The following is a 21,753-nucleotide window of genomic DNA, read 5'->3' as shown; positions in this document are numbered from 1 at the left end:
TCATAAGATGACTGAAGATCCTTGTTAAGATTCATAGCTAACGCCGTGACAACAGAAGTTCTGATTTAGAAAGCCTGGAAGTCCGAACCCTGTGTTCTAAAGTGTTGATGGATTCTCGGGGTTCACACAAAGGTTGGAAACACATTTTCTGGCACAGATGCTCCCTCCTTAGTTGGTTCACAAATACCTTCTTTAAAATCTAAACATTACTGTACTGGTTTACAAAGCCAATGCCTCTGTTCTGGTGTCCTTTTCTCTCTCTGGACACTGAAGTATTTAAAGGCACAAGTACATCACCCACAGATGGTATAACTCAACTGACCTTTGTCAATATAGAACTTATAGTTATCTGTTGAAGGAACGATCCCTATGATGTATGATGAGAAAGTGAATGGATGATTACAGGATGACTTAATATGTGCAAAGTGAGTGTGATGGTTTACCTGTCGACTTGGCAGTTGAGGGTCATCTAGGAAGGGAAGTCTCAATGAGGGCCTATCTATATAGGTTGATATATGGATTTTTTAAAATAATTTTTTCTCAAAAATTTTCATATTTAAAATTGTACAGTCTTCTGGCGCTTTTAAATGATTACACATGGTTAAATTACAGACAATGACTAGAACCTTAAGATTTATTTCTGTATGCTTGTTATATTACTTTTACTATTCTACATAAGGGTGCAATAGGAATTTCAATGCATGGGGGGGGTCAACATGCAATTTATTTCTTTACATTCTCACAGTTTTTATTATCTCCATTTGATTAATTTGTTTGGTCTTGTTTTCACCTATGTTCCAGCAATTAAGAAGAAAGGTGTTTTCTGTGTCCCTTTCAACATTATTCTGGGTTTGATAATTATCTGTTGCCAGTGACAAATGACACTTTACTTGAAATGTCCACTAGATTTCTGGACCACTAAATGTAGAAGCCTAAGAAAACAATGGCCTTAGATAACTGAAGTAGCTCCTCATTAATCTTCCAGACCCATTTCCCCCTTGCATAGGTTCCCTAGCACTGCAGCCATTAGACAATTGCTAAGAGGGAATTTTACTATGACACTTTGCTTTTGAAAAGTACTGAATGGATCAGAGACCAAGTAAAAGTTAAATCCAAAATCCACAGAGGAAACTAACTTAAGACAGTGAGCAGCCTGTCACTCAGGCTTGAATAGTAGTCACCATTTCTGTTCATTTTGTTTGAGAAAAGACACATTTATTTATTGATCACTTCTCTTGATCGTGGGGATACTAGGACCAGTTCCCTCAGCTTCTTGTCGCTGTGACTTCCCTGCTATAGATGGACTGTAACCTGGAACTGTGAGCAAGAAAAAAAACCTTCCTCTTGCTTTTGTCAGGGTCTTTTCATAGCACCAGGGGCTGAGACAGATACAGAGACAGAGACTAGTAGCTTCAGTGGCATCTACACATTGCTTCTCTTCCTGACAGAAAGCAGAATTTTGGATACTTGAATTATTTCTGGTGTTTTATCATGAGCTTCATAAGTGATTTCACAATCACTCAATTTAACAACAGCTTAATAGTATGCTAGCCTGATAATAAATGTCAGAGAAAAAGATTTCAGTATGCATAATCTTTTTTCATTAATTATAGAACTCTTTTTTGGTGCTCATTCAAAGGTTTTATTCATTGTATAGGGGTGGGCTGGGTAGTGGTGGGTCTAGTTGCAGTAGTTCTCCAGCTGGTAGAGGGAGCAGATGCTGGTACAACACTGATCCACAATGCCACGCTTCTGCCGGGCCACCTCCAGTGCCAAGGTCTGAAGGTCACCTGCTCCCGGGCCTCCACCCAGCTCCAGTTGTTCCACTTGTGGGTCCTCCACTTCACGGCGGGACTTGGGTGTGTAGAAGAAGCCGCGCTCCCCACACACCAGGTAGAGAGCCTCCACCAGGTGGGGACCACAAAGGTGCTGTTTGACAAAAGCCTGGGCAGGGTTGGGCTCCCAGAGGATAAGGAGGGCCAGCAGGGGCAGGAAGCGCATCCACAGGGCCATGCTGGAACAATGACCTGAAAGATAAGCAGGGTTGAGATTAGCAAAAGTTCCATGCAGAAGAGGAGTCCCCCCGCATCCTCCCTCAAGTCTCTGGAGTCTTGGCTGGGGAGCCCGGCCCAATGAAGAGAGTACATACCTGCTTGCTGACGGTCTCTGATTGTAGCTGGTCACTTAGGGCTGGGGGTTACTGGATGCCCGTCAGCTTTATAGTCCAAAGCACCTCCTCTCTACCCCCTGGACTTGGCAGTTTGGTCTGTTAAGGGCTCCAAGTGGGGTGGGTAGGCAGATGGCCAGAGGGGCTGAAGCTGCAGTTTCCAAACATTCACCTGGTGCTAGGTCTGCAGAAAGCACTCATTGGACGTCAACACCTCTACTTAGTCCTAGGGTAATTAGAGTCTTAACAAGGGGCCAGATGGCCCGGAGAAGCAATTCCCAGTAGGGGACATTGTCCCAGAGAGGGTGAGGCCTTCTTCATCCTTGGCTGAGCATTTTCCACATCATTCCCCAGGAAGCTGCAGGTGTTGGGGACCTAACATCTTTGTCCCTTGGACTGTTTCACAGCTCCCATTGATAACTGGGTCCTTGGCTCTGCTGAGACCCCAGTTCACCCTCAGAGGGAGAAGGAAAGGGGAACCCAGGCAGCAAGGCACTTAATGGTCCCTTCTCCTCTACCTCTCCTTCCATAAACCCATAGCCCACATAGTGGTCAGTTGGGCTGAAGCCCTGTGGTACATTCTCCGACAACACTCAATAACGCAGGATATGCATCTGAAGGCCAGCAAGTAAAATTTGAGCATCTATAAGAACAGTTCTATATAGTTATTATAAATTCTTCTTAAACATGCTCAAATTCCTTTTATTTTGAAACAACCATTTGAATTAGGTGGAATATTTGGCCTCATTCTAATTTTTTTTCCCCCAAATGATCAGGCCTGAGAAGCACAGTGATTGCCCCAGCTTTTAGTTCAATTATAGGTTTGAAAAACATATCAATTTAACAGTTTTTTAAGGGGTTAGAGTAGAGGAAAAGAGAGAATGAGATACTTTGAGGGACAAAGGGTGGCATGGCAGAAGCACAGCATTGAATGTGACCCAGCTTGTGTCTGGCCAAGTAGGATCATCTTTACTGCTGGACTGGAGCTAGTTGGGGCTGGAGATCTAGGGCGTGGCAAATACCTGGTTGCTCCTCCCTGTTCACCCCTGCAAACTTTCATATTTAACTGGATTCACTGATAATCTTTGTTCAAAAAGAGCGTCTTCCTGGGGCTGCTCAATCTCTCCTCTTCTCAGTCATTGGCTGCAACCTCAAATATGTAGTTCTGGCCCAGCACAAGAGAATTTTCAGAAGCAGGTTCTGACAGCACGTGTATAAGTTATCTTGCCCTTTAGAAATTGCACCTTCCATTCTAGCTAAATTAGAAAAATGCTCTGTTTGAGCAATATGTGACACTCCTTTTTCTTAATTCAAAATCTACCCTATGATTCCAGTGAGGTTAGTGTCTTCACTCGGCTAATCACCATTTGGCAGTCAGTCCAGTAGAGGTACCCAGAGAGCTGAGAACACAGAAGGAACATATGACTGAATGATAGGTTAAGATGCTTGGATTTAATCAACAGGAAAGAAACCAGGATACTATAAAATAAAGGCTTGTAAACATTAGGTTTCAAGTTGGAAGAAAATATTTTTAGAGACCATGTCTCCTCTACTTCTTACACTGATCAGAGAGTGAGTGTCAGAAATAGAGGGAGCAGAGGGAAGGCTGATGGAGGAGACCAGGACTGCCTAGGGACTGTTGCAGTTTCTAGTATGGGATGCCTGAACTTCGAGGTATCTTGAGGCTACAGTAACTTTGTTTAATGATTTACTTACTTTATTGGGAATGGGGGGAGAGCAGAGGGTTGAAGGCCACCTCAGTGTTTCTAAACCACAGTCTAATGAGTTGGTGATACACTGGGAAAGAAAGTGGGGAAGGGGGAGCAAATATGTAAATATGAATGAAGGGAGCGTAGATGTCTTTTGTAGCAGATATATTGATTTTTTTGGTGACCCTATATTATTGGGGCAAATGTGTCAGTTATGGAATATTTAGTTTCATATTTGGCTTCTCTGAGAGAATTTGGAAATTTGAAATACAATCACTTCTTGAATTGCCCACCAGAGCTTACTGATAAATTACAAAATTAGACAGAAATGTGTTGGCGTTGATTGTTTAAAATGCTTGTTTATATTTTTAAAGTTTATGCATAGTAAGGTTTTATTCAAATAAAACAAACCTACTTCCTGCTTCTTTGACTACTCTTATATTTGTTTTTTGAGACAGTGCTTCATGTATCTGAGGCTAGCCTCAGGCTCACTAAGTACCCCAGGATGATCTCTTGCCTCTACCATCTAAATGCTGAGATTATAGAGTCTAATATGCTGAGCATATTTGATAACTCTTTAAGGAGGGAATCCACTTAGACTGACCTTATGTGAAATGTGGCCATAGATCGTTGTGTGCATTGTACAAAAAGATTAACACCATGTTATCAGGGATTTGTCCAACAATCTTAAAGCTCAGAACCCGTTTATATCTATAAAGAGAAAATTTAAAAGAACCCCACCCCCCAAGTGTTATGTAGGCAGTATGCTACCTGAAAGCTCTAATTTATTCACCTTTGTGTAAACTGTTTATTTTCTCCCAGCATCAGTTTGGTCTGTCACCATTTCAGAAGTCTGATATTAAACGATATTGCTTTGACTTGGGTAATCTCAGTGATGGGGATTTCCCTTTTAAAGGCTTTTATATAATTTTTTGACATTTTTTATGAATAGAGAGACACGTATAGATATAAATTTATGTCTTCAGTCTTTCTTAGAGCGATCTAATAACCAGTTCCCTGTAGCTACTATATATTTTCCCTTCCACTGCACATAGTAACATATATATTGTGCAAGGGCTCATCTAATAATTGCTGAATATATCCTCTGTAAATTCTATAATACATCCAAACTCATCCTCCTTTTTTTTTTTTAAAGGAAAACCCACATTTAATATCATTTTATAGAGGCCACAGTCTTTTTTTATTCAGGAAATCTTTCTGAAACTCTTCTTTATCCAGATAGTTTTTGTTGTAGATAGTGGTGGTGTAGACTATTCTAAAGCTCGTGGACATCATTACACTGAAACTTCAAATATGGTTTCCTTCCCCGAGCTTAAACTCTGTGGAAAGGTCTCAGGTGAACAGATGTTCTTCTGAGGGAATGCCTGGAAGGAAATGGGATGTAGACAACATGAGATCAGGTGTGAAACAGGAGTTCCACCTGAGACTAAAGTAGGAACACTGGCTACACACTTATTTAGGAATGGAGCATTGTGCATGCAGTTTTATCAGGAGCTGGCAATATGTTACCATTCCTAGACAGTTATTTAGGTCACATCACCATAAAGATAATGAGAAAGATGGTGAAACTGAACATATATGAGTATTTTTGGCTTAGATTGTAATTCTGTAATGATTTGTACCCAGTGCTTTTCTGTCAAGTTCCCCCCAAACTTAAACATCTCCATTGCAAACTTATATTTCATATTTATTTATTTATTCTTAAAATTGAGCAAATGCTATCTGTAGGTTTTAATATATTCTTGCTTGGTATTTAGAGTTGAATTCTTCTTGGAATTATACAGTTGGCTATAACTTATTAATTTTTACCCTTCATTGTTCCTGAGAACATGGATTGGTGGTGTGACCACAAATCGTGTTGTTCATTTTGATGATACATGAACCCAGGATGTGATTAAGTAGACTGCTGTTCCTGTAGCTTGAGCAGGGCTAGATAATGTCCTGGTTTCTAATTCACCCTGTGAGAGCTAAAAGAGTGTTTGCATACTGTGGTTCAGTAAAAAACGCCTGAGGATAAACAACATTTTTCCCTGTGGCATATTATGATATTATTTCCCAGCTAACTGGTTCTTAGAGTTTTGAGGCATTGTTAATGATAGTGGTAGAGTTTCTAGATTTAGTGAGTTGGTTTTGATCCTAAATAGGTCACAAGGAAGGCCTAAATAAAAACAGAAAATATAAATCTCTAACTTTAGCCCTAGGATATTTAGAACTTGGAGAGACATTACAAACCATTTATTTTCCCAATTTCTCCACCCGCTTAAGCAGATAATTAAACAAATTACTCTAGAGAATAATCTTTATTGGGTACACAACTCCTCCATGGTTTGGATTAAAAAACCGGAAGCTTTTTTTTGTTTTAAGGTCTCCTTTTATTAAATACATGAACTTTCTAAACATCTAAATTTTTAAAAGTTGTCACACTTAAAATTTTAATTGAGAACAATTCCTGCCTTGATCCTTCATAGGTCAAATAATTTAATTTCTGCAATACATACTTTAAAAGTAGTGAATTATATATAACACATGAATTTATCAATATCTTAAGGAAAGCACACACTGATAATAAGTGGCTTAAACAATAAGATCTCAGGAAATTAAAAAAAAGATTCTGGATGTTTTAGATCAAAATAAATTTTATCATTTCCCTGACTGACTAATTAGGGTATATCAAGTTAGGATGTATCATTTTATTAGGTTATATCAAACATGATTATCTTAGTTGTAACTGTACAAGTTAATACTCAAAATTGTCATACACTGTAACCAATTCAATTTTGTTGGTATTGAGAAATTCCAAGTGACAGCTCAGAAGACTGGCATCAGAGGGAACTGATTTATAGTAGAATAGAGATAGAGTTTGAATAAATGGCTTAAAAAATGTTCTCACATCCAAAGCAGAAGTTCTCTCATCTTTGATTATATGCTGCATTGTCTTTGATAACTGAATATGGTAATGTAAAGTTCTTAGCAAAGATGTAAGAAGTTTTAAAATTGTTAAGATCTTTAATTGTATTTTATGTGGAAGAATGTTTTGCCTGTATGCAGGTTTGTCTATGTCCTGTGTGCATGGCTGGTGTCAGAGAGTTCGGAAGAATCCCCTGGAACTGAGTTACAGATAGATGGTTGTAACCCACCATGTGGGTGCTGAGATTAAAACCCCAGTCCACTGCAAGACAACAGTTGTTCTTAACAATTGAAACATCTCTCCATCCCAATAGGAGAATGTTATGCTATTATTTCTAGACCTCTCTAGAACATATACAATTTGAATGGACTGATGCTGTCCTTCAGGACAATTAAAGACTAGGAACAAAAATCAACTTTTCCAACAAAACCATTTTAATTGACTCAGCCATAAGGCAACTCTGTTCCTGATTGCAGATGAACAAGTACTGCCTGGACAAATATGTGAGCAAGCATTGTGTGGTGGAGTTGAGCCAAGACCAGCTCACCCGCAGACTATAGATCTATAATCTAACTATAGTTTAAGCCCTAACATTTGGGTTATTTTGTTACACAGAAATAACTATTTCATGAATGATGTTTGCTACAAAAGGAGCAAAGATTGATATCTGTTTCTATCAATAGCAGTTACTTCATTTATTTGACTCTCCTGACCATTTTATTCAAGTTCACAATTCTAGATTTATGGTCTCTTTACTCAAGTTCTAAGCCAGCTGGAGTCTACAATTCCCTGAACTACAGGGTGATATGGAAATCCACTTTCCATGTGTCTGCCACTCTGGGATAGATATCCTTATATTTTCTGAGCCTCAGAGTATGAAATTCTGATTGCCTATTAGTATTGTTTGAATGGGTTCCATTCTGCCCTTTATAATGTACAACTACTAGAAATTCATGAGAATCCATAGGACACACCTAAAATATGAGTCAATAATTTTAATACTTCATCATTAAAAGAATATCTTAACTCACTGTGGTACATTTTGAATCTAACCAAATGTTCTTTTTGGAGAAATAAACAATTTTAATAAATGTTTACTATGGTAAGAGACCACAGGTAAGGTTCATCAGGAAAGAATGTATACAACCCCTCAGTTATTTCTCATTTTAAAGTGTGGCACATTTTTTTCAGCATGTAGCTGAGGGTGACAATGAGAGAGAAAGAGGGGCAGAAGCAGTTCTATAGACTGGAGGAGTAGGAAATGTATACCCTAGAGCAAGGAGCAAATACTCTACTTTAATGTCAATGCCTCTGAATTTTTAAAATTCTTCTTATTGGATATTTTCTTTATTTACATTTCAAATGTTATTCCTTTTCCTGCTTTCCCCCTTCCTGTAGACCCCCCCCCATACCATCCTCCCTTCCCCTGCTTCTATGAGAGTGTTCCTCCACCCACTCCTACCTCCCCGCACTAATTCCCTTACACTTAGTCCCTTCATGGGACTAAGGGCCTCTCCTCCCACTGATGCCTGACAAGGCCATGCTCTGTCACACAGCTGGAGCCATGGGTCCCTCCATTGGCTTGTGGCTTAGTCCTTGGTTCTGGTTGGTTGATAGTGTTGTTCTTCCTATGGGGTTGCAAACACCTTCAGCTCCTTCAGTCCTTTCTCTAACTCCTCCATTGGCGACTCCCCACTCAGTCCAATGGTTGACTGCAAGTATCCACCTCTGTATTTGTAAGGCTCTGGCAGAGCCTCTCAGGAGACAGCTATAGCAGGCTCCTTTCAGCAAGCACTTCTTGGCATCCACAATACTGTCTGGGTTTTGGTGACTGTATATGGGATGGATCCCCAGGTGGGACAGTCTCTGGATGGCCTTTCCTTCAGTCTCTGCTCTACACTTTGTCTCCATATTTGCTCCCCTGAGTATTTTGTTCCCCTTTCTAAGAAGGACTGAAGAACCCACACTTTGGTCTTCCTTCTTCTTGAGCTTCATGTGGTCTGTGAATTGTACCTTGTGTATTTGGAGCTTCTGAGCTAATATCCATTTAACAGTGAGTGCATACCATGTATGTTCTTTTGTGTTTGGGTTACCTCACTCAGGATGATATCTTCTAGTTCCATCCATTTGCCTAAGAATTTCATGAATTCATTGTTTTTAATAGGTGAGTAGTACTCAATTGTGTAAACAGACCACATTTTCTGCATCCATTCTTCTGTTGAAGGACATCTAGGTTGTTTCCAGCTTCTGTATATTGTAAATAAGACTGCTGTGAGCATAGTGGAGCTTGTTATATGTTGGAGCATCTTTTGGGTATATGCCCAGTAGTGGTATAGCTAGGTCCTCAGACATTTTTAACCAATGGTGCTTGTTCAACTGGTGGTCAGCATGTAGAAGAATGCAAATTGACCCATTTTTATTCCCTTGTACAAAGCTCAAATCCTCCACCTAAAACCAGATACTCTGAAACTTATAGAGGGGAAAATGTGGAAAAGCCTCAAATATATAGGCACAGGGGAAAATTTCCTGAACAAAACACCAATGGCTTATACTCTAAGGTCAAGAATCAATGACCTCATAAAATTGCAAAGCTTCTGGAAGACAAAGGACACTGTCAATAGGTCAAAATGGCAACCAACAGATTGGGAAAAGATCTTTACCAATACTATATCCAATAGAGGGCTAATATCCAATATGTTCAAAGAAATCAAGAAGTTAGACTCCAGAGAATCAAATAATCCTATTAAAAATGGGGTACAGAGCTAAACATAGAATTTCCAGCTGAGGAATATTGAATGGCTGAGAAGCATCTAGAGAAATGTTCAACATCCTTAGTCATCAGGGAAATACAAATCAAAAGAACACTTAGATTCTACCTCATACCAATCAGAATGGCTAAGATCAAATCTCAGGTGACAGCAGATGCTGGCAAGGATTTGAAGAAAGAGGAACACTTCTTCATTGCTGGTGAGATTGCAAGCTGGTACAACCACTCTGGAAATCAGTCTGGAAGTTCTTCAGAAAATTGGCCATAGTGTTGACTGTGATTTCTTTAAATACAGTTTCTCTCCATAGCAAATCATGTCTTTGAAGCCATGGAAGAGTTGCTGACAACTGCAGCTTTCTATCTAAATTGTAACTCTATAATCACAGTTTTTAAACGATATTTGCCTGAAGTCTAGATTTTGGCGTCCTTATAAAATAGCACCCTTTCTTTTTTAAACCCAGCAGAGTGATTAAAATAGATAAAAAATAGTTACTCTTTCTACAATGATTTTTAGATTAATGAAAACACTGAACCATTCTAATGATAGAGAAATTACTTCCACAGTTTTCGATTGGAGAGGTCTAAAATTTGTCAAGCTTATCAAAAGTGCATAAGCAATGAAGAAGTACAAGTTTATAAGCAATTATGGAGCACATTAATTCCATAACATGAATAATTTTCTTGCTTCATTACTGTTGGTATGACTCTCATGGGAAAGGCAGGAAGACAATAAATATGTGTCGAGAAAATATTTTTATGGTCATACTGAAGTATTCTGCTTGATTAACATGTAGTAAATTAATTTTATTTCATTGATGATGTCTTCCTTGTAGCTGCTGTGCTCTCATCTAGAGGTAGGGTATACTCTACTTAGAAATTAAAACCACATTTGAATAAAACTCAGCAAAACACCTTAGACAAGCCTATATAAATGGTGAAAAATTGGGACAATGATGTTAGTTAATCTGTGAGGAAAAGATGGTATAATGGCAGAAAAATATGACAACCTAAATTATGGAAAGGAACACATCACTTGTGGTATCTGGAAGATAACAATTTGCATAATGAAAGTGAACTTGGAAAGTTGATTCCCATGCAGAATACTTTATGCTACACTTGGCTTCATTTTACAGTCTATAAAAAGTTGGCGGGACAAAGAGCTGAGTTGAACGAGAAACTGCTTAGCTTGCATGAAGCATTTACAGATGATCTCAGATGTAGGACTCACTTGGCTATAAAATTGTTTATCTTCAGTCTTTTCAGAAAGTAAAGCTTTTTTTTGTTTGTTTGTTTGTTTTGTGTTTTTGTTTTTTTGAGACAGGATTTCTCTGTATAGCCCTGGCTGTCCTGGAACTCACTCTGTAGACCAGGCTGGCCTCGAACTCAGAAATCCGCCTGCCTCTGCCTCCTAAGTGCTGGGATTAAAGGCGTGTGCCACCATCACCTGGCTGAAAGTAAAGTTTTTAAAAATGAAGTGTGGCTTGGACAAAGGAGGAAATAAAAAATTAATTGTAAAGTCCTTCCTGGCAGGCTAGACAGCTAGCTCAGTGGTAAGTTTGTGCTTATAGCACAAACTTAACAACCTACCAATGATGCTAAGAACACACAGTAGAATGAGAGAAAGTAGTCCTAAGAGTTATCCTCTGACAGTCATACTTGTCCTCCCCATACAGGCCAATGTACACACATACGAACACATCATCATCATTGATAATAACTAATTAATTAGTAAATAAATACACCTCCATATGGTGTTTATGAGGTTAAAGTTGTTACCATCTGACTCTCAGTTTTACCAAAGAAATTATAAGTATTCTAAAAGTATCATTCCATAATCATATAACAGCGTGGTAGAAAGAAGAGAGGGGCCTTGTCTTTAGCCTTTAACTTAGCTCTGTGTGTCCATCTGTCTGTTTGTCTGTCTCTGTGTGTTTATAATCTATCTAATTTATCTATTCATCATTGTATCTATCATGTCTATTACCATCTCATTTGCATGTCTGATTTTATCTTGGTCTATACCTCCAAAAGTTTGTTCATTTAAACTCAATGAGACTAAAAGAATTGCCTCAATGATTAAGGTTGCTGTGTCCTGCATACTGTGAGTAACACTAAATCAAGCACTGGGTCTGGGAGTTTGGGACATTATTTAGTGGCCATTCTTAAGGGATATGGCTATGCCTAATACAGGTGAAATAAGCACATTACTACATCAAAAACCTGTTAAGACAATATAGGAGTGGAAAATGAAGAATTGTAATTAAATGAGAAAAATGAGTTCAGGACAGACAAAACCTGCACACATTCCCTCAGTCTCTAGCTTGCTCTCTGCTTATAGACTGGCAGTTTGTGAATTTGTTCTTTCATCCTATCTGCTACTAAATAATAACCCAGCTCCATGCTTCGCTTCTCCCTCCAATTGCTGCTCCCTTTTTCCTGGTAAGCACACATCTCTTTACAAACAGTCATTAGTTTTGATGTTTGAAAGGTTTCTCTGAAGTCTATGGCATTTCGTAGTTGCTTACTATGCCTTGTTTCTACTTTCTGCCTGAGCCAACACTCTTGGAAGATATTTTACTTTGTGTGCATCCTTTAACACTGCTTAGATTTGTGGATGTGCATTCAAGCAAGGTGGAGAGAGGCCCATGGAGGAGAACAGACTCTGGCTGTGTCTGTCAAGTATTAGAGAAATTCATGAGAGGCAGAGGGACAGTCTCAAGGGGCAGCGGTAATGTAGCTTCTTTTATCATGGGCTAACAGGACAAAGCTATTAGGTAATGCTGGACATGCTCTAGGGAGGACGGGATATGTTGGAAATATGTTGGTTAGGCAGTTGATTTTACCACTCTAGAACAATTACTTTGATCTGAGGCTGAAGAATTTGCCCTCTTTCTATCTGGGTCCAAGTCAAAGATTGTATCAGCATTCCTTCTACTATGATGGCTCTGAAGAGCCAATAGTTTCAGATAAACCTTGACTGGTCTGATCATTTCTACTCAGGTGCAAGTCATAGCAAGACATCGCAGTGGCAAAATTCTCTCAAAGCCGCCATTGAATGCATTGCTGTCATGTTGGGCACACAGTCTGAGACTACAAAGTAAATTGAAATTCAAGGGCAGCCTAAGTTGTGATTCACACTCTCAGCAGTTATCTTGTAACTTGTATCTCCATCACCACATGGATGACAGAGTAAAACATGTGTTGCTATGCTACAAAAGAACTCCTCTACATTTTCACCAACATTTTTGCTGTCTTCAGGTAACCCTTGCTTCATTTAGATATTGTGTTAGTGAAGGTAGAAATGACCATTCTAGCTACTACTATTGGCTGGTATAATTGGGGAAAATTCTAGTGATGTTGATATTGTTATTGATATCGATGTTTCGTGAAATGTTTAGAATATTAACCAAAAAATTAACTTCTCTATGGGACAGTAAGCACAGAAATCTTATTATTTAGACCAGGCACAAAAGTGAGTAGACTGGTTTTGGATACTTTTTTTCTGTAGATTCTTTATCTATATTATCTCTACTGTATACTCATGATGCCAATGCTATCAAAATTAGTCTCAGAGAGAGAGAGAGAGAGAGAGAGAGAGAGAGAGAGAGAGAGAGACAGAGACAGAGACAGAGACAGAGACAGAGAGAAAGACAGAGACAGAGACAGAGAGAAAGGCAGAGACAGAGACAGACAGACAGACAGAGACAGAGACAGACAGGCAGAGACAGAGACAGAGAGTTTTTCACAGTAGATTACTACTCTGGGCCATTGTAAAATTTGAGCATGTTGTTGTTCATGAGTCCTAGACCAAAAGTCTAGAGTCATGAATAATTCTATTAATGTAGACAGCAACCAATGGAATATGCACAGATTGTCTGCTATTTTTGTATAACTTTTGCATTGATCCATCTTTCCCTCTGCAATTTCTGTACTGATGGTTAATTAACTTTCCCATAAATGAGAGAAGAGGTGAAATCATATTTCTCTGAGTATTACAGGAAACTGTCAGTTGTCACCCTTCATATTACAGATATTTGAAAGATAAATCCTCCTATTGTGTTTACAGAAGCACTGTGTGAATCTGAATATTTTATTATTAGAGAGTCATATTGACAAATTTCCAAGAAATAGTAATTTATGATCTTGTACATCACCATGCTGAGGTAATGGGGAATAAGTGTTTATGATGAGAAATGACTTGAGCAGATGATAACAGCAACATCAGTCATTGTTTGTCTCCCTCCTGACTCTTGTCCTGTTCTGAAACTTAATTCACTGCTCAAACTGCAGCTTAGATTATACCATTAGACTGTGTCATTAGAAGGGAAATAGCAAATGCAGTCATTGCAGCTTTTGTGCTGACTCAAATAATTTAATCAGAGCTTCTTTACAGGATATGCTAGAGAAGAGATCTTGAGACCTAGTAAAGATTCAGACACTTGTTTTGGTTAATGCTGATCAGTACGGATTGAGGAGAGATGCATGTGACTACACAAGCCGTAACATTTTCTAAATAGATATCTAAAACCAGACAAAGATACACAAAGGATTCCAAAGCCTGTGATGAATATCAGATCCTATGAGTATTAGAGACTGAAAATCACATATGATTCTAAGGTACCAGAATTAAATTATGCAGAATGTGGTTGATATTTTTACATATCAATGTAAATAATCAACCATGGAGTAAATATCTGTTTTGTATTTCTTAACCTCTTAATAATTCCCAGGCACCCTTTTTTTCTAAAGCTTCATAAAGATATTGGTTCAATGTTCTGTTTCATGGCTTATTTATGTTTCTGATAATCTGTTTTTACCAACCCAATAATGATAATTCATAAAAATAAACTCTGTGTGTGTGTGTGTGTTTTGGGGGGCTTCAAAGAAATGTTCTATAGATAAAAGATCTTGTTCTTTGAAACTACCAACTTTTGATTCCTCTAATTATGCAAAATTCTAAAAATACCTCATACATGCTAAGAGACTTGAGTCTTTGACCTCATAGCTAAAGTTTATAAGATGCCTTGTGGCTATTTAAGACTTAAGACTGCTAGCCCAGTCAAACTGCTTAACCTGCCTTTAAGATAACTGTTAGCCTTATTTGGCTTGTATTTCCCATGCAATCAACTTGCACAACCTAAGATAATGCATAGTTGCAGTTTTCGATTATGTACTTTTTCACGCCTCTGACACAATGTGTATCATTAAGTGCATGTAGCAAATACAGAAGTTGAAAACAACTGCTTAATATACACCATAAAGGTTGAAAACAACCACTTATGGATATGAGTTGATAAACAATGATGTTTATTGTACTGTTTGCTACATGGGTCATTTGGGATGAGTTAGCATCAGCATCTAAACTCCTTGTAAAACTGTGTTAAAGACTTCTGTAAAGTATCCCACCATTTCTTCATTGTTACCAACTATGCTGTTCAATACATGCAGAGCAAAGCCGTTTGCAAAGGATAGCCACACAGACACAGACCCACAGACACAGGAACAAACAGATTCACAAGACAGCTCTCAGGAAGACAGAGATTCAGACTCAGACAACAAAGAGACACAGATGGGAGACACAGAGAACATGAAGTAGAAAATTCAAATCTGGACTTGCCTTTGGTTAAATGACTCCAAAGGGAAGGTTTTTATTTTCTTTCCTTAATGTGAGACGAATACATTACTGGTAGTTCAGAGTTATTCCCTAATGTGTTCAATTCATGCAGATTTTTAGGACCCACCTGATGGAGGTAGAAAACTAATTTCTCTAAAGTATACTACCATTTCCACATATGGATATGGTGAACAGTCCTCCATATATATGAAAACCCTACCTACACACACTTACACGCACACTTTGCTGCAGTGAATGTCAAGTAATTTTCATTACTACTTTTTCTTTTTCTTCCCTCCTCTTCCTCCTCTTCCTCTTTCTTAGAAGAAAATGATGTGGGCCTCTTAACATTCTTTTTCATTTGCCATGGTTGGACTTTGAGATAAAAAAAACATAAAAAAGGTGGGGACCATATTATAGAAAATGTACATGTGGTATAATGTTCTGTTATCAATGTTCAAATGACATCAAAAACCACTTCACTGCAGATAATAATTTAGTGATATCTTATGGAATCCATTGTTTGTATTTTACGAACCACACTTTTCAGTTGCTATTTTTGTAGTTTATTTTAAGCATGAAAATAGAACATAAAGGATGGGATCTACACGTATTATGATTATAAGGACAATATTTAGAATACAGTGAGGACTTGAATTGGTTTGGAAACAGTGATAGTGTGTTCTCTTTTAAAATTGATGACCTCACTAACCACATGTATTTGTCTAGGTTTACAAAGCCAGCAATGATTTTCCACCTGAAAATCATTAACCAATACTAAACAGTAATATGCAACTAAAATACATATGCAACATTGCATTAGCTAAAAAGGTTGTGTTTATCCAATTATTCATTTATATGTATATGTAACAACAATGGCTTAAATATGAGGTTCCGATTTGGGGAGGAGGTAGATTATGGGAAGGTGTAGGAGTGAAGGAAAAGCTGGGAGGATAATGTGATTTTATTTTGGATTTTATAAAAAAACTTTATTTAGAAATATACATGAAAATTTAAAAATGATACCCTGAGTATCACTTCTTGCCATCACCAGGGAGATAGTATCCAGATTGTGTGGGTCACATTGATTTATTTTTTATTAAGCTTCTACTTCGCATGTGTTCTTTCTTTTTTCTGAGATTATGGTAAAATTATGTTCACTCTAAGTCATTTAGAACCATGACCATCATATACATATGGTCAATGGTTCACACAAGTATGCTCAGGTCACAGAAACAAATCTTCAAATATAGACAGTATTATAGCCAGACTCTCTTAGAAACAAAGCCACAATATGAGCAGTTGCTGGCTGCTTCTGGAGTTCTTCACATGTGTCCTGTTTGGAAAGGCATGACATTTCTGTCCAAATCCCATGGGTGTGCTCAGCCATAGCTGCAACCTTGCATCATCTAAAGGATGGCAAGCCTTGTGGATAAAGCATCAAAGAGCAGAAAAATAGAACCCTTCTTGAGAGGTATTTCTTTTTTAACCAGGAATGTTTTATATAAAAGATGTAATGGCTGTCCGGGTTCCCAGACAGAAAGGGCCCAGCGTTTCTGGCCATAGCTGTAAGTGCAGATAGAATATAAATATTTAATGAATCAACACAGATCAAGGAACGAGAGATTCAGATGGTCACTTCAATATTCAATTCCTTTCAGCGTGTGTGTGATTGATATCACGAGGCTACTTCCTCACCTTTGAAATAGAGAATTAAAGCAACACTCACAGCTGCTCTTTGGAGGAAGGCTTGGTGCCAACGTACAGATGGGACATTGGAAATTGGATCTCGCCATCCAAAGAATGGGCAAGCATTGATCTATCTATGGAAGAGCTAATTGTTTCTCTGGCAGAAAAGAGCAATAATAAAGGATTTTTGTAAGAAGAAGGCGGGTCACATCCCAGAATACTAATATTTTATGGTAAATTCCAAGATCAGCTCTGAATTAGTACACTCCCCTTATTTGAAACTCACAAATCAGACATGATCAACCCTGTGTCTTCTAATAGATGGAAGCAAATAAAACATGTTTCCCTACTCTAATAGTCTTATAAATAGACTTGAAGTGATTGGATGTATGTGAATGTGTGTGTGTGTGTGTGTGTGTGTGTGTGTGTGTGTCTGTGTGTCTGTGTGTGTGTCTGTGTGTCTGTGTGTCTGTGTGTGAAGCTATACAGGAATATGGAAGGAAATCAGGCTGGATGACTATAGTTTCTAAACTGTATTTTCTTAGAGGCCATATGGGTTGTTTATCAATCTGACAATTTTATTTTATTTATTTTTTTAATTTAATTTTTTTTATTACTTTTATTTTTTACAGTTCAGTCATTACACCCCTCCTGGTAAGCCTTCCCACAGTTCCTTATCCAAATCCTCTTCTCCCCCATCTCCAAGAAGATGTTCCTATGTCCCTACCCTCTCTCCTGACAGGCCTCTCCAATCCCTGGGGCTTCAAGTCTCTCAAGTGTTAGGTGCATCTTCTCTCACTGAGGCCAAACCAGGAAGTCCTCTGTATGTATTTGTTTGTGTCGGGGGCTGGAGCAGCTCCTGTAGGCTGCTTGGTTGGTGACTCAGTGTCTGTGAGCTCCCAGGCTTGCAAGTTAGTTGAGACTGCTGGTCTTCTTATGAAGTCACCCTCCTCCTCAGCTTCTTCCATCCTTCCACTAATTCAACCACAGAGGTCCTGACTTCAATCCTGTGGTTGAATGTATCTGTATCAGTCCCAGTAGCTGCTTGTTGGGTCTTTCAGAGGATATCCATGATAGGCTTCTGTCTATAAGCACACCACAGCATCAGTAATAGTGCCCTTGCTGTCTTCCCGTGAGGTGGATCTAAATTTGGGCCAGTCACTGGACCTCCTTTTCCTCAGACTCTTCTCTATTTTTGTTCCCGCAGTTCTTTCAGACAGGAACAATTCTGGGTCAGAGTTTTTGACTGTGGGATGGCAACCCCATCCCTCCACTTGATACTCTGTCTTTCAGCTGGAGGTGGACTCTACAAGTTCCCTCTCCCTACTGTTGGGCATTTCATCTAAGGTCCCTTCCTTTGAGTCCTGAGAGTCTCTCACCTCCCAGGACTCTGGTACAGTGTAGAGGGTTCACTTCCCACCCCCCACCCAAGGTTGTCTGTTTCCATTCTATCAGCTGGCCCTCAGGGCTTTTCTTCTATGCTCCCAAATACCTGATCATGTTGCCCTCTTCCCCTTTCCTCTCCCAGCCAGGTCCTCCTCCTTCTGCCTCCTGTGATTGCTTTCTTCTTCCTTCCAAGTGGGATTGATGCATCCTCACTTGAGCTCTTCAGCTTGTTAACCTTCTTGAGTTCTGTGGATTGTATTCTGAGCATTTTGTACTTTTTTGTTGAATATCCACTTATTGGTGAGTACATACCATGCATTCCTTTTGGGTCTGAGTTATCTCACTCAGGATGATATGTTCCAGCTCCATCCATTGCCTTCAAAACTCATGATGTCCTCATTCTTAATAGCTGAGCGGTATTCCATTGTGTAAATGAACCACATTTTCTATATTCATTCTTTGACTGAGGGGCATCTGGGTTGTTTCAAGCTTCTGGCTGTCACAGATGAGGCTGCTATGAACATAGTGGAGCACAAGTCCTTGTGGCACAGTGTGGCATCTTTTGGATATATGTCCATGAATGGTATAACGAGGTCTTCAGGTAGATCTATTTCCAGTTTTCTGAGGAACCTCCAGATTCATTTCTAGAGTTGTACCACTTTGCAATCCCACCTGCAATGGAAGACATTCCTCTGACAACTTTTAAGTGAGCAGGAGCATCCTTTCAGGTGATGTCCCTGTTGGGTAACACTCCATGACCAGATCTTTCTTGTCCAGTTCTTGACATAGGTTGTATCCTTTGCATTGTTTCCTTTGCTTTGTTAGATCCTATTGCCTTTGAGGGCAAGAGTAGTCTCTTGTTTAATGTGTTCTATAAGCCTTTGCTATACAATGGGTGACTAAAAAAATGGCTTTCCTGGTAGTACAAAAAATAAAAAATAAAAATGGATGAACAGATGTTCAGGAGATCATTTAAACTGATTGATTAATTGATTGACTCATTGGTGTCTTAATTCATGAAAAAGTGCTGTAATTTTTGTGCCAGGTATCCTTCTGATAGTTAACCCCAAATGCTGTGAACTTCTGAGCTCAGCTCTTCTCCATGAACAGATTTTGTGTTAAGTGATTGTTCTTCTTAATGGTCTGTCAGTGTTCTATTCACTCTTCTGCTGAGGAAACATGTGGACAGATTTAACTAAATGGAACTCTCCTATTTGGTCAGGTTGAGGGAACATAAGACAGAGGGAGTAACTGTGATTAATAGGTACCTTTGGTTCATCATCAGTTTGTCTGTGAACATTGGCTTTCTGCAATGGCTATGGAAAGGATTCTTACCTAAAGAGCCTGGGAGTGCTTGTATATATACACATATAGAAATATGTATCTATACATGCATGTATACATAAACACATAATGATAAAGTATATCTGAGTGTATATATTCATACATACACCCACACGTATGTGTACATATATATGTTATATATAAATATAAATGTATATGTAATTTATATTATTATAGTTATATTATATTACATTATATATTATATGAATTATATATATATAAAATTTATATTTATATATTAACCTATGTCTAAATATATATATATGTATAATATATATATATGTACACACACATACATGCACACATATCTGGGAATATATATACATACATATATATGGTAGTGCTTTTCTCATACCCCTGCCCTCTGTCTTTGAGGAACAACATTTTTTTTAAAGAGCTTACTCACTTGTTTACTTTGGAAGTTTGTCATGCTACAACTTTTTTTTTACTTTGGATGGTGCTGGTCAGATACTTTGGCAGGTAAATGAATTTGTTTGTCAAGCGTGACATTCTGAGACAGTTTACTTGTCACATATACTCCACATCATGTAATCCACATCAACACGCAAATAAATGCAATTTAAAAAAATAAATGTACTAGAGGACAACAAGGTCTTGGCTAAAGTTTTCACTAAGCTTGTCATGTGCAGACCTACTTTCTATAAACTGACTACATGACCACTGTTACTTAACAATCACAAATGTATTCAAATGTTATAAATTTGATTGGCAAATAAATGTCATGTCACATTTTATGTTTCTTTATTGTCCCCCCTCTCCAAAGGAGACATAGTCAGCATTGTAGATTCTTACAAAGATAGACTCACAGCGGTGAACGTTTTGACCTGACATTTGGGTTATGGAAGCCAATCTGCTATCGGCATTGGTTCTGAAATATTTCTTCCCCATCACCCAGAACAGGAAAGGCAGGACAAAGCACGATTTAGGCATTCTGTAGGAAGAGCTGGTCTTTGATAAACTATGATGCCATTTGCAGTCTGAATCTCAGGTTCTCTGCACCGAGTCAGCACTGTTCCACATAAGAAGGAGCTCTTTGCTCCTCCTCTTCCAGTTTGCTCCCCAACCTTTCCTGTGCACGCAAGTGCTGTGTCCTGTTACTTCTCCCTAGAGCACATGGATTCTTTGGGTTTTTTGTTTTCTTCCTAATAGCTGCTTATTGTTGAATACTATGAGATTTTTGCCCTTAAAACTGTTAGAGGCCAGTAGAAGCAGCATCACATATCTGTGCCTGTTTAACGGATGAAGTCTATGTGTACACAGTTTTTAACTTAGAATGAGCTATGTTTTAGGAAACAGAGGATAAGATCTGGTGGGGCTGATGGTGTTTTTAAGGTCACAGCTTTGCTGTTGTTCAGATGTGTGCTGGTCGCTCATCTGCTGACAAGAAAAATCCATCCTCTTTCCACTGCATCGTGATTATAAGAAATTATAACATGATATTAAAATGAACTGTAGTGAATATCACAAAGTATAGTCATAGGGAGTAGAAACATCAGAGAAGATAAACATATGGTGTTCTGCCTCTCTGCTAGGGGTTCCAGGGGCACCATCCTGCTCAGGGAGGCAGAAGGGAGTCTGGAATGAGGGTCCACAGCCCCTTGTCTTCAGGTGCTGGAACTGAAGGGAAAACAATGGAGTCTGGGATAATGCTTTGGTTCCCAGTCACCTGTCTGTGTACCTGGGCAAGGCTGAAGTACTGCTGAAGGTCACCAGGTGGAGAGAGGCAGAATCTCTGAGGAGCAGAGTCCGGTCTGATTGGGAGTGAGTGCCCAGAGTAACGAGGGTCTAAAAGGGAGAGAGCCTTCCTTGGGAATCTTAGGCATGGCTTTTTAGTGGAAGGCCAGCGATCCTTAAAGAAGCAGCTTTCTGAGATCCTTGATTGTTTATACTGCTTTATTTGATGGTAGCTATAAGTGCATACAGTTCACTCCAAGTGAACCAGGGATTAAATACCCTTTGTAGGAAGGAATGCCCAGGAAGGGAGGTTTATTGGCTGAAGGCTCAGGGTTGTTTAGATGCCTCATTAGCATGGAGATGAATACCAAGTGTTACTCCTGATTAGTGCTCCTGTGACTCAGTGCCCACGTTCCTCAGTGGGTGTCATCTTATACATCCTGAGCAGGCACA

The 21,753-nt window shown here is 38.9% G+C and overlaps 1 protein-coding gene across 2 annotated transcripts; it reads right to left on the bottom strand.

Annotated features, from left to right (window-relative positions):
* Positions 1-1,618: 1,618 nt before the first annotated feature.
* Positions 1,619-2,344, bottom strand: LOC116101481 (insulin-1). Of its 2 annotated transcripts, none has more exons than XM_031385017.1 (2): positions 2,150-2,344; positions 1,619-2,027 (listed from the first exon to the last, which is right to left on the bottom strand). In XM_031385017.1, exon 2 carries the CDS (start codon positions 2,011-2,013, stop codon positions 1,681-1,683), a length of 333 nt encoding a protein of 110 aa, XP_031240877.1. In that variant the 5' UTR covers positions 2,014-2,027; positions 2,150-2,344; the 3' UTR covers positions 1,619-1,680. The 2 variants fall into 2 exon arrangements, with proteins under 2 accessions (XP_031240877.1, XP_031240878.1); XM_031385018.1 differs by having other exon boundaries at positions 1,626-2,027; positions 2,146-2,210.
* Positions 2,345-21,753: the final 19,409 nt, after the last annotated feature.

The sequence above is a fragment of the Mastomys coucha genome, unplaced genomic scaffold (genome assembly GCF_008632895.1).
Source record: "Mastomys coucha isolate ucsf_1 unplaced genomic scaffold, UCSF_Mcou_1 pScaffold21, whole genome shotgun sequence".
Lineage (NCBI taxonomy): Eukaryota > Metazoa > Chordata > Mammalia > Rodentia > Muridae > Mastomys > Mastomys coucha.
The sequence above is the reverse complement of the archived record's forward strand: the minus strand, read 5'-3'. Positions and strand labels throughout refer to the sequence as shown.